Source organism: Spinacia oleracea, chromosome 4, assembly GCF_020520425.1.
Source record: "Spinacia oleracea cultivar Varoflay chromosome 4, BTI_SOV_V1, whole genome shotgun sequence".
In the NCBI taxonomy this organism is placed as follows: domain Eukaryota; kingdom Viridiplantae; phylum Streptophyta; class Magnoliopsida; order Caryophyllales; family Amaranthaceae; genus Spinacia; species Spinacia oleracea.
The window spans coordinates 178,793,476-178,805,855 of NC_079490.1; the positions used below are offsets into that span (position 1 = coordinate 178,793,476).

General features: G+C 37.5%; 2 protein-coding genes and 1 non-coding gene across 3 annotated transcripts; 1 reads left to right on the top strand and 2 right to left on the bottom strand.

Moving 5' to 3' along the window:
- Window positions 1–1,148: 1,148 nt before the first annotated feature.
- Window positions 1,149–6,517, bottom strand: LOC130472220 (uncharacterized). The gene is made up of 2 exons (XM_056842724.1): window positions 6,383–6,517; window positions 1,149–1,712 (listed from the first exon to the last, which is right to left on the bottom strand). The coding sequence occupies exons 1-2, from the start codon at window positions 6,515–6,517 to the stop codon at window positions 1,149–1,151; spliced, it is 699 nt and encodes a 232-aa protein (XP_056698702.1).
- A 1,042-nt stretch (window positions 6,518–7,559) lies between these two features.
- Window positions 7,560–11,488, top strand: LOC110801430 (beta-ureidopropionase). Its single transcript, XM_022006800.2, has 6 exons — window positions 7,560–7,976; window positions 8,384–8,491; window positions 9,376–9,564; window positions 10,192–10,419; window positions 10,495–10,719; window positions 10,944–11,488. Exons 1-6 carry the CDS (start codon window positions 7,833–7,835, stop codon window positions 11,319–11,321), a joined length of 1,272 nt encoding a protein of 423 aa, XP_021862492.1. The 5' UTR covers window positions 7,560–7,832; the 3' UTR covers window positions 11,322–11,488.
- Window positions 11,489–11,992: 504 nt separating this feature from the next.
- Window positions 11,993–12,079, bottom strand: TRNAM-CAU (transfer RNA methionine (anticodon CAU)). Its single transcript is given in 2 exon segments — window positions 11,993–12,028; window positions 12,042–12,079. It is a non-coding gene; the product is annotated as a tRNA-Met (tRNA).
- Window positions 12,080–12,380: the final 301 nt, after the last annotated feature.

Genomic DNA, 12,380 nt, shown 5'->3' on the forward strand with positions numbered 1-12,380 from the left:
ACATGGTGTAAAATTGTATTCTGTTTTTGAATGCCATTTTTGGGGATGACTGACACCATTTTTGACAATATAACACCATTCTAAATGTATGTTAAACCATTTTTCAGAAATCAATGTCATTGTTAAATTATTAAATACCATTAGGGATTGGTTATATTGTCAATTTTGAAGTTAGAGTTAAAATTTTTAATTTTTAATTTTGAATTTAGAGTGATATTTGAGTAAAATGGTTAATTATTTGAATATGGTTGACCCTAAGGTTGATAGATTATTCGATTTCTAATTCGGCATATGAATCAAAAATCATTCTAATGATTCGACATACGATTCGATACTTTTACTTATAAATAATGATTCGATTTCACATCATTCGTATTATGATTTCATTATGATTCGATGGATTCGATGAATTAATTCCATGAATTAATGTTAGTTTAAAGGACTTGATGATTAATCATAGCTTAATCTATAAAATTCATGGTTTAATAATCAATCCAATTTATAACTTTTATTTATAAATGGTTTATTTATTAATCATAGCTTAATTTATAACCATATATCTTGAATACCATATATCTTGAATAACACCTTTAAATGAGTACCAATTTTGCAAAAGTAATACCATTTTAATATAAATGAATACCAATTTTTGTATTGTTTATGTAAACGAAAACCATTTTGTAATTGTGTTAATTTAATACCATATATCTTGAATAACACCTTTAAATGAGTACCACTTTTGTAAAAGTAATACCATTTTAATATAAATGAATACCACTTTTTGTCTTTGTGTACCATTTTTAATAACACCTTTAAATGTGTACCACTTTTGTAAAAGTAATACCATTTTAATATAAATGAAAACCATTTTCATGCAAATGAGTATCATTTTTATGGGCCATTTATATGGGCCATGCAATGTAATTTCATTTTTATGTAAATGAGTGCCATTTTATGTACATGAATGCCATTTTATGTAAATTAGTGATAAAAAACAACGTATGTTTGGATACTCCAATTTTGAATATGCATATGGGCCTTCGAAATTACGGACTAACAAAGGAAAATAAATTCACAAACAGAACAACTATTCCAATTGAGTAAATCACAAACACAACAACTATTCCAATTGAATGAATTACAAGTCCTTAACATTCGCCATTTCCTCCCAACAACATATTTTGTATAAATCTAGGAACCACCATTGTCGCCTTTGAACCACCATCGTTGCCTGAAACAGGTTGCATAGAAACACTTCCATTTTGCGTAAACGAAGGAAAATGGTTATTATAAACAATAGCAGTGTTGTTGTTGATGTTGTTTAGTGGACGAAACTGACCTACGGAGGAGGAACAACCTTGACAAGAAGACGACCCAGGATGGTACGAGTTTATAACAGGGATCGGATGGCCCATTTGAGACGGATGGCTCACCTCAGAAGGATGGACAATTTGAGAAGGATGACCTATTTGAGTAAGATGGCCCATTTGACAAGGATGGCCCATTTGAGAATGCACCATTTGAGAATGCCCCGATTGAGGAGAACCAAACGTGACATGGTCCACAGACGGGTCTATGTAGCCATCAATATATCCATCGCTAACATATGGTCGTTGTTGTTGATATACACATCCGGGAGCTGAAACAGGCCGGGCATAGTACCTAAAGGAACCATCCAACATTTGTATACCACCAACACTTTGTACAAATTCCTGAAAAAACAGTAAAAATAAAGATCCAACTTGTCCACCTAATTTCCAACAGTGAAACAGACTACTAGAATTTCTGAAAATAAAGATCCAACTGCTAAAACCAAATCCAATCAAATAAGGATCCAACTGCCAAAACCAAACCAAATCAAATCAAATCAAACTTAATCAAATAAGGCAGCTTCATTTCCAAATCAAACTTAATCAAATAAGGCAGCTTCATTTCCAAATCAAACTTAATCAAATAAGGCAGCTTCATTTCCAAAACCAAACCAAATCAATTCAAAACCAAACCAAATCAAATTAGAAGCTTAATTTCCAAATCAAAACCAAACTAACAGACCAACTGCCAAAACCAAATCATTACTTAATTTCCAAAACCAAAACCAAACCAAAAATCAGAGACTTAATTTCCAAAACAGACCAAAACCAAAACCAAACCAAAAATCAGAGACTTAATTTCCAACTGCCATAACCAATTCTTCTGGTTCTGTTTTACTAAAATAGACTTAATTTCCAACTGGTGCTATTTTACTTAATTAACTAGCTTAATTGTTTAATGGACTAGCTTAGACTACATAAGTAGCTTAATTAACTAGCTTAAACTATATTTCAGTCGAAAGATGAACTTGTATAATGAAAGCTTTGTAAATTACCTGTTGGGGTGGCTGGGGATGCACGAAGTTTTGTTGCGGTTGTTGTTGCTGCGGATGCACTATAAGTTGTTGCTCGTCAACCTTCTTGCTCTTCCGTGGCTTCCTGGGTGCTGCTGGCTTCCTGGGTGCTGCTGCAGGCTTCCTGGGTGCCGCAGGCTTCCTTGGCGCCGCTGTCTTCCTCGGTGCCGCTGCCTTCCTCGGTGCAGCCTTTGGTTGAGCTGGAGGAGGACATGGAGGAAAAGGAGGGGGACATGGAGGAGGAGGACATGGAGGAGGACATGGAGGACATGGAGGACAAGGAGAAGAAGGACCAACATCATTGGTTGAGCCAGGAGTTGGAGTCTCTCTGTTCATTAGTTGTTCTTGGGTAATTGGCCGCTTCAGACGCTCGGTACATGACCTATACCGGTAACTAGTAGTCCTATGGGCCGGTCTTGGAGGTATTGGAGGATCTAACAAAGGAAAAACCTCATTGCCATTTTCTTGGACCCCATCTAGGCCCACATCTATGCTTTCAAGGCTAGGACTGCCACCAAAGCCACCTGTTAAACCAGCTGCAATTGCATCCATTGCATCTATTCTATCATTGAAGCTTCCTGATAAACCCCGAGCAAAGCTTCCAGATAAACCTCCAACGCTTCCCGATACACCACCACCACCAGCACAACTTCCTTCATGTTCATTCGTTTGTGGGGAATCAAACACCATCGTACGTCGTACCCCAATAGGTTGTAACTGGCCTACGGATGAGGGGGTCAATTCCGTACCACCTTTCTCCAAACACACAGATGACGGGGTACCAACTACAACATCCTCATTTTGCCTTTGCCTGTCAAGCATTGCAATCTTCTCATCCAAACGCATTGCCAACAAGTGAGATATTTCAACAACAACATCCATCGACTCTTTGTAGGTAGCTGCCCTTGAAAGTAAAGGCTCAAACAACACCATTAGCTTATCGTACCTGTCAATATTAAACATTATATGTGAACAACAGATACACAGTGAGAACATGTACACATTATGAGGTATGTCAGCTTTAATAAAATAATAATTGTTTTAATAAAATAATAATTCTTACCTACACACAACTTCTGTCTTCAATGGGTCGTGGTACATCACCCTGACCTTCGTATGCTTCCTTTCAACATCTTTCCGCCAACGACGAAGTATATACTTGCCAGGAATTTCAGTCTGGTTATTCAAGTCATAAACCAATATCATATGCCTACACATTATACCGTGACATTCAAAGTGCTTACAATCACAAGATGCTTCCTTGGTAACGTAATTATACGTTGCAACAAACTTCGTCTTATGCTTCATAACAATCTCCTTCCTTGCGTGTTTAGGCTTTATCCAAACCCTATCCTCAAGCTCGTACTCTTCAACAGACTCATCCAACATTTTCTTGCTCAAACACCGCACGTACAGTACCCTACTACACTCTCTTTGGACCTCATGAAATTTGGCGTCCGTGTATAATTTATGGAAAAGTTCCTCAGCTGGGAAACAGGTGACAATTTGCCTTATATTTCTCGCAGTGCTCGTATCGGCCATACTTTCTTCATTTGCCCTTGCCTCCATTGCTTCACAATAAGCCTCAACAAACTCATACAAATGAGTATGCTTGTGTACAAATTGATCAAAAAAGCTGTTTATACTTTCAACTCGTTGGGTCGTCTTCATGCCAGCCCAAAATAAATGCTTCACATACGCAGGAACCCACATGTTCCTTTCCGCATACAACCCTGATAAGATGAATTTCACCAACAACTCAGGTAACTGATCAGTTGCACAGATCAGGATCACTGATCAGGTAGACTGATCAAAGCACTGATCAGGAACATGTGGCATCAGGTGCACTGACCAGGTGCACTGATCAGGTGCACTGACCAGGTGCACAGATCAGGTGCACTGATCAAAGAACACTGATCAGGTGCACTGATCAGGTACACTGATCAGGTACACTGATCAGGTGCACTGATCAGGTGCACTGATCAAAGAACACTGATCAAAGAACACTGATCAGGTGCACTGATCAGGTACACTGATCAAAGAACACTGATCAGGTACACTGATTAGGTACACTGATCAGGTGCACTGATCAGGTGCACTGATTAGGGGTGTGCAAAGATCAGTGGTGGTGTGTGCACAGATCAGTGGTGGTGTGCACGCATCAGTTTAGATTATTTTTTTCAAATTAAATATATAATTCACAGAGACGGAGAATGTACCTTCAAGCCAATCATCATCAACCTGGTACCTCTCCATCACTGTTGCCCAATTTAATTCAAACTCATCACATGTTAGACTATCATATATTGCGCGCTCCAAGTCTACCTTTAAATCGGGGTACTCTACATGCGTTCCAAGCTTCCTACTAAACTTCTGAAGAATGTGCCATATGCACCACCTATGACATGTATTGCTCATGGTTGTTCTCAAAGCCCTCCTCATCGCGGGATCTTGATCAGTCAATATCCCAATTGGGGCTTTACCAGCCATACATTCTAACCAATTGCCGAAAATCCACTCAAAAGTGTCACTATTTTCATGCGAAACAAGCGCACATCCAAGTAATATGCTCTGACCATGATGATTCACACCAACAAAGTTCGCAAACGGCATTTTATATTTATTGGTCAAGTACGTACTATCAAAGCAGACAACATCACCAAACTCCTCATAAGCAGCTCTACTACGAGCATCAACCCATAAAACATCCTGCAACATCCCTTTTGCATCTTGCCGGTACACGTGAAAAAATTCAGAATTATCCGCTTTCATCTTCTTAAAATAGTCAAACATTGCCCTCGCATCACCACCACTTGTCCTTGCCTTCCTCACCTTCGCAACCACTTCATTAAGATCCTTCCGTAGGAAAGGCATTCTACCTCTACCATTCCGTTGCACCGCCATTAAGTTATAAGTTTGAGCTACAGACATACCAGATTGCGAACATACATTCGCTTGTCTCAACACATGAGGGTTTTCCCTTAAAAACTTCTTCCGGTTATAAGGAATAATCCTAGACTTACTAGGGGTGGGGTAATGATTTTCATGAACCATTACTGCTCTACGTATCACCCACTCTCCTAACTTATTTACACTTGCAAATACATGTACGGGACATTGACATTTCTTAGACTTGCGTACCCCACTCCCAATTACTTCATGGAGTGAATCGGATGCCTTGCGCCTTCTTTCCGGCACACCATAGCACTCACAAGTCCACAAACAATTACGCTTCTCTTTCCCGATTCCTTTCTCTTTATCAGAACCAACCACAGATTTCACCGTACCACAACGACGAGCAATACCAAAACCCTTTTGTTTGGCATACCCCCTAAACTGTTCTTCAATCTCCTCCCAACAAGGAAACACCATACCAACCTTCAATTCAAGAACTTCCTCCTCTTCCCCGTAGGCAGTTACTACCATTCGCTTTTTTGGGGTTGTGAAACAATCCTCACCCTCCTACAATTACATTAAAGCCAACCCCCATCACAATTACCAATCTCAACCAACCAATTCCAAACCAGAACACACACCAATATAATGCTCAAAAAAATCATCCTTTATAATCTTTTTGGAAATCTTTTTGGAAATCTTACATTATTATTAATTACCATCAAATTTATAATCTTACATCATTAATTAGCATCATTTCCAAGTTCATTCTGTATTAATTTTAATGATTAATTAATGCATTCAATCATTCATTTTAATGATTAATTCAACAATCAAGAAATTCAGTAAATCAATAAATTCATACCAACAAACCAATAGATTAATACCAATCAACACATTAACCAATCGCAATAAATTTCAAATAACGAAAAACAATCAGATTGCTACAAAATAACCAATCCCTAACACATGATTGCTACAAAATCCATAAAACATCAAATATTGGAGTGCCATTTGATGTTGAATGCCATTTCCAGAAACATATGAGTGCCATTTCCATGAAAAATCAATTGGATAATTTATAGAACAGATCTAGATTCATACCTCTTCGTCGGAGGAGGATTGTGGTTCATACCTCCATATGAAGTCTTCTTCTTCCTCTTCTACTTCAACCTCGCGACTACCTTCACCAATTTCGTCACCAATTTCGTCACCAATTTCGTCACCAATGCCCTCCATTTTTTGCGAAATTGAGAGCAACCCCCAAATAATATCACAAACGTGGTGTTCGAAACAAATGGTGTTCGAATATGGAAGAAAAAGAGGAGAAGAAGAAGAAAAAAATGGGTTTGATTTTATTTTTTTGTATGAATTACAGTGGTGTTCGAAAATGGAGTTCTTCCAATTGGTGATGTTCGAAAATGGTGAGTCTAGCAATTGGAACCCAACACTCAGTAAGAAAGAAGACTCAGCTAGGGGTTTAATGATTGCCAACTCATCAATGCCACGTCACCATCCCGTTTTACAATTTCACTATTCCGTTATCCATTTCCCCCCAAAATTATTTCACAATTACATTTATCTTTTTTTTTTGGGTTGGCATGTATTTGCCAATACATGCATGGCATGTTTTTGGACTTCCTCACCAGATTGGTTAAATCCAGGTGGGACCAATTATACTCATTGTGAGAGTAATGCTTGGAAGAGTTCACAAACAAACTACCCCTACTAACCATGAGACCATTAGGGGTGTTTTTTATTCGTTGGATAAAATCTGGGCTTATTTAAACTGAATTTATCTGAACTTGTTAAAACTGATAGGATCTATAGATCTGAGAGATTCTAACTTATAGACCTTATTGGAACTTAGAGGGTCTAATTAATAGTTATTGACCTGATAAGCTTTAGTTGCAACTTATTTGAACTTATTATACCTTCAATTTTTTAGAGGTGAAGAAAACGTACCAAATACGATGTTGCAAGCTCTTAACCTGTACTTCTTTTTTCTATTTGTTAGAGAAGGGAAGAGGTCAATGAAGAGAAAAAAGAACGGTATTGTGGTCCTTAGGTTTCTCTTAGTAACATTAATCTTTCCTACCCTTTAGTGTTTTTATATACTGTATTTAATACTTACGAATTAAAACTCCATTATCTGGTTTTTATAATGTGGAACTGATGTACCGATCCGTAATTTATGATTTATACACCGGATGTAGTCGTTCAGAACGGTATTCAATTTGCGAACCACAAGCCCAAAGCTCCATTATCGGCTACGGAGTATTATGCTTCCCTGGAAAAAAAAACTCTAATCACTGCGTTAGCAACATCGAAAAAGTTAAAACTAATAATCCAATTATTTTAATCCCATAACTACCAAAAGATTCAATAATGATTCAATAAAGTAGAAAATAAAAACAAAACTAGGATAAAGGTGAGTGCAAAAACTGCAAAGTCGTCCCCATCTCTAAGAGTTTCATCTTTGATCAATCTGGAATCTTGATCAATAGAACCCAAATCACATTGCAAATCCATCAGAGAGAGAAAGAGAACGAGAATGGAAGATAGAAGCATAACCGAAAATGGAAACAGAGAACAAAACCCATCAAAGGTGGTCACTTCCACCTCTAATGGTTCAATTTGTGGGTTCGAATCGCTTCACCACCTCCTTCGTTCTTCTCTCCCTGTCGACACTTTCCAGGTTCCTTCTTTTTCTATTTTTCTTTTCATTTTTTTATAATTGATTTGAACTACTACTCTTGAATGGCTTTATAATCGCCAAATTCTTGTATATGACGGTTTGACAGTCTAATCTAAAAAAATTAAACAAAATATGTAAAAAGTTTGAACCTTTGTTGGTTGATTTCTAGTGTAACAACAACAACAATAATACTGAAGCTTTAATCCCAATGATGGGGTTGGCTACGTGAACCAAGATTTGATCTCCGGTTCATCCTCCAGTATCATTGATGTAGAGTAGGAATTTTGAATTGATCGCGGATTAATATTATATCAAAAATTGATGTATTTTCTGTAGTTGTAATTTGCTATTTATCAAAAGTGAGTGTCATTGTGATGTTTTGATGGTGGGATGGAATGAATTGGCAGGAAGTAAGCAGGTTGATTCATGGAATGAATTGTGGAAAACCACTTGATCCTATCACACTTCCAGCTGCAGCTTCAAGTTTGTCCTCTGACCATGATTTTGATCTTCAGGTTTGAATCTGTTGTCTTAATTGTCCATTTGATAACTTTGTAGTGTTCGTTTTCTTGAATTTGTAGCATTGGAGCATGATTTTGATCTTCAGGTTTGCATCTATTGTCTGAATTGTCAATTTGATAACTTTGTAGTGTTCATTTTCTCGAATTTGTAGCATTGGACCATGATTCTGATCTTCAGATTTGCATGTATTGTCTGAATTGTCAATTTGATAACTTTGTAGTGTTCATTTTCTCGAATTTGTAGCATTGGACCATGATTCTGATCTTCAGATTTGCATGTATTGTCTTAATTGTCAATTTGATAACTTTGTAGTGTTCGTTTTCTCAAAATTGTTGCATTAAACCATGAAAATCTTGGTGAATTGGTTTGGAACTTAGGAGTGTACTCCGCTCTTTATTATATTGCTTGTATCGAAGTAGTACTCCCCTCGTCCCAAAATCAACTTCATGTTCGACCTTTTTGTAATCTAGCCTAGCTCTAAAATCAAAACTGTTGACCATTTGTGAAAATGGTTTGTTAGACTATAGTAGTTATTGACCGGGTGGATTTTGTTAGCTTTTACCAAATTTAAGGGCAATTTTATCTAACTTTGACCATCAAATGTCAAATGAGAAGTTGGTTTTAGGATGGAGGGAGTAATAAAAACGAGCCTTTGATGGCGTCCTATAACTTTACACTTTAGATGAGCCAGAAAGAACTCTGATAACTCTTTGTTGTTTTGCAACACCTGATATACCTTATATTGCCCTTGTCGTCCTATAATCTCAATTTGCAGTCAGCTGCGCCTTGTGGCTCGTATAATGTGCTAGATCGTCTAGATGTGATTACTCCGTGCTTTAGATGTAACATTCTTTTCCTTGCTTGCTTTGTTTCACAGGCATACTGCTTTCAAGCTCAGAAGGAATCTCTAAGAGAGCCTCGGATTGTAAGAGTGGGTCTTATTCAGAATTCTATCGCCCTTCCCACTACAGAACCTTTTTTAGAGCAGAGAAGGGCCATTTTTCAGAAATTGAAGCCCATAATAGAGGCTGCAGGTGCTTCAGGAGTCAATATTTTATGCCTTCAGGTAAGTATATTTTAATTGCACAGTTGGTAAAAGATGTTGTATATTGTTTCTTCTGTCCCTTTAAGATTGCCCTATCAGAGTGTGGTTACTTTTTAAAGGTTTGGTTGGGTGGAGTTGATGAAAGAGAAAACTGGTGGTACCAAAAGTAGTGTGAGAGTAAAGTTATGGTCCCTGTCCCTCATGGTCATTTAAGGGATCGTGGCATAGGGAAAACTTAAAGGGACACAACAAAAAGAAAATTAGGGAAATTTTAGCAATATTGAAGTTTGTTTGCATTTACACTCTTATTAGCTCCTATTGATTAGAGGTTCTATGCCCGACGGTTCTATTTACAGCGTAGGATAATAGAATGCTCCATGTGTACAAGTGGTGATGGAATATGGAATGCTCACTCATACCCACTTCAGTAGATTGTAATGAATGGGTGTGTATTTGAAAGAATTGGTGATAGAGAAGGATTACCTTGGACATTCACATGGAGCGTTCTTTTCAAAAGAATTTCATTAGCACCGCCTTAATCTATTACCTTGTGCCAAACAAGACTTAACTTTGCTTCAGAATGACAATTGTGGATTCTCAAGTATATAATCCTTATACAATGGTATCTAACTTATGCATGTTATACAGGAAGCATGGACTATGCCATTTGCGTTTTGTACCCGAGAGAAAAGTTGGTGTGAATTTGCCGAGCCTGTCGATGGGGAGTCAACAAAATTTTTGCAACATCTTGCAAGGAAACACAACATGGTGATTGTAAGTCCCATTCTAGAGAGGGATGTTGTACATGGAGAGACAATATGGAACACTGCTGTTATTATTGGAAATCAGGGTAACATCATTGGCGTACATAGAAAGGTAACTAAATTTGTTTTTGTTATAAGAACCTCTCAAAATGGTCATAAATTCATAAAGGTGTTTTTGGTTTGGCAGAACCATATTCCTAGGGTTGGGGACTTCAATGAGAGCACATATTACATGGAAGGAAACACTGGACACCCCGTTTTTGAGACAGCATTTGGAAAAATTGCCGTTAACATTTGCTATGGTAGGCATCATCCTTTAAACTGGATGGCTTTTGGCTTGAATGGAGCAGAGATAGTATTTAACCCATCAGCTACTGTTGGTGAACTCAGTGAACCCATGTGGCCAATTGAGGTATCATCTATCATCATTGTCTTTTTTCCCCCTTTATTCACTTGTTGCTTTTCTTCTATTCCATAGTGACTAGTAGTTTGCTAGTGTGTTCAAGTATTGTCCTTAATTTGAACACAACCCTTACAAAGTGTGCAACAGATTTTGGGACCAATGGACCATTTATAGGCATTAGCAACAGCTATAAATTCAGTAACATTTTCCACCGTTTCTTTTGTATTTAACAGGCACGTAATGCTGCAATAGCAAATAATTATTTCGTTGGCTCAATAAACCGGGTTGGAACCGAGAGCTTCCCGAATCCATTCACCTCTGGAGATGGAAAGCCACAGCATAAGGATTTTGGTCACTTCTACGGTTCCAGTCATTTTTCTGCACCAGATGCTTCTTGCAGTCCGTCCCTCTCTCGTTACAGAGATGGTTTGATGGTTGCAGATATGGATTTAAACCTCTGTAGGCAGATCAAAGATAAGTGGGGTTTCAGAATGACTGCAAGGTATGAACTCTATGCAGAGATGCTCGCTCGTTATGTGCATCCAGATTTCCAGCCTCAGATCGTTACTGATCCATTAATTCCATTGGTAGATAACAAGTTTCCATCTTAACTCTTTTCTCGTACGAAATAAGTGCGGTGTATATGTTAAGTAATTTATAGATGGATGGAGTATAATCAAGGACTTTGGTTTGCAAGTTTGTAAATTTCAAAGCATAGAAATCGACTGTGAGACCCCTCTTGATCTTCCTTCACCTTTTTATCAGTATTTTTCTTTTATGTTTTTCGTTTTCTTTGGTAGGCTAAATAATTATCAGTATCAGTCATTGCTGTACATGTTTTGCTCACGGCATAATGGGCATGCTGGCTAGTACAGCCAGAGTTTGAGGAGGCCGGAATATAAGCAGTTTAAACCCGTAGAACTGTGTGATGTAAAAGATTAATGAAGGTATAAATTTCAATTCAAACAAATACCTGTCTACCAAACATGTCTAGTCGGACAGCAGGAACTTCACTAAACTTTTTTTAGAACTAAGGAAATAAACACGCTTACATAGATTTCTCGTACAATTGAGTTTAGATATATTGTGATCATACTATGCAAATATACTATGAAGTACTCAGTAGTTTCTGGTATGAGTATGATGGTAATCGTGTGCTTTGCCTTTCTGTTATGAAGCTAATACAAAATCATTCAAAAATATGAATGAGCATTGGTACAAGAAATTAATGGGAACCTATCTCAAAACGCCTCAAATGAAAAGGAAATTATTTAAAAAGATTTGGGGTGAGAGAGGCTCGAACTCTCGACCTCAGGATCACTCAACTTAGCTATGAGACCTACGCGCTAGCCAACTGCGCCACCACCCCTTGTTGGCTTTCAAGTTGATGTTAAAGACTTGTTCTTCTAATCGAGGTAAAAAAAAAATAGGCTAAAGGTTACACGGTTACAACATACTCGATGGTTTGTCAGTCATATTTTGTTATCTTGAATGTTCGTTTTATAATTTATCTCCAATACTTGTGTTGGATTCTTGACACTCGACATAAATATTTACAAATTTTTACTTTTATTTTAGATCTAAATCATGCAATTTTTTTTATAAAATAGCCATTCGGACATTAAAAAGCATACGCGGTCTGAGTATAGGTATGTGAGCTATTCCAGGTA

Bases quoted from the DNA above. Each gene is read 5' to 3' on its own strand.
- LOC130472220 (XM_056842724.1), bottom strand. From the start codon at position 6,517: ATGGAGGGCATTGGTGACGAAATTGGTGACGAAATTGGTGACGAAATT. The intron at 1,713-6,382 runs GTATGAATCTAG...CTGTTTTTTCAG, and splicing joins AATCCTCCTCCGACGAAGAG to GAATTTGTACAAAGTGTTGG.
- LOC110801430 (XM_022006800.2), top strand. From the start codon at position 7,833: ATGGAAGATAGAAGCATAACCGAAAATGGAAACAGAGAACAAAACCCA. The intron at 8,492-9,375 runs GTTTGAATCTGT...TTTGTTTCACAG, and splicing joins ACCATGATTTTGATCTTCAG to GCATACTGCTTTCAAGCTCA. The intron at 9,565-10,191 runs GTAAGTATATTT...CATGTTATACAG, and splicing joins TCAATATTTTATGCCTTCAG to GAAGCATGGACTATGCCATT.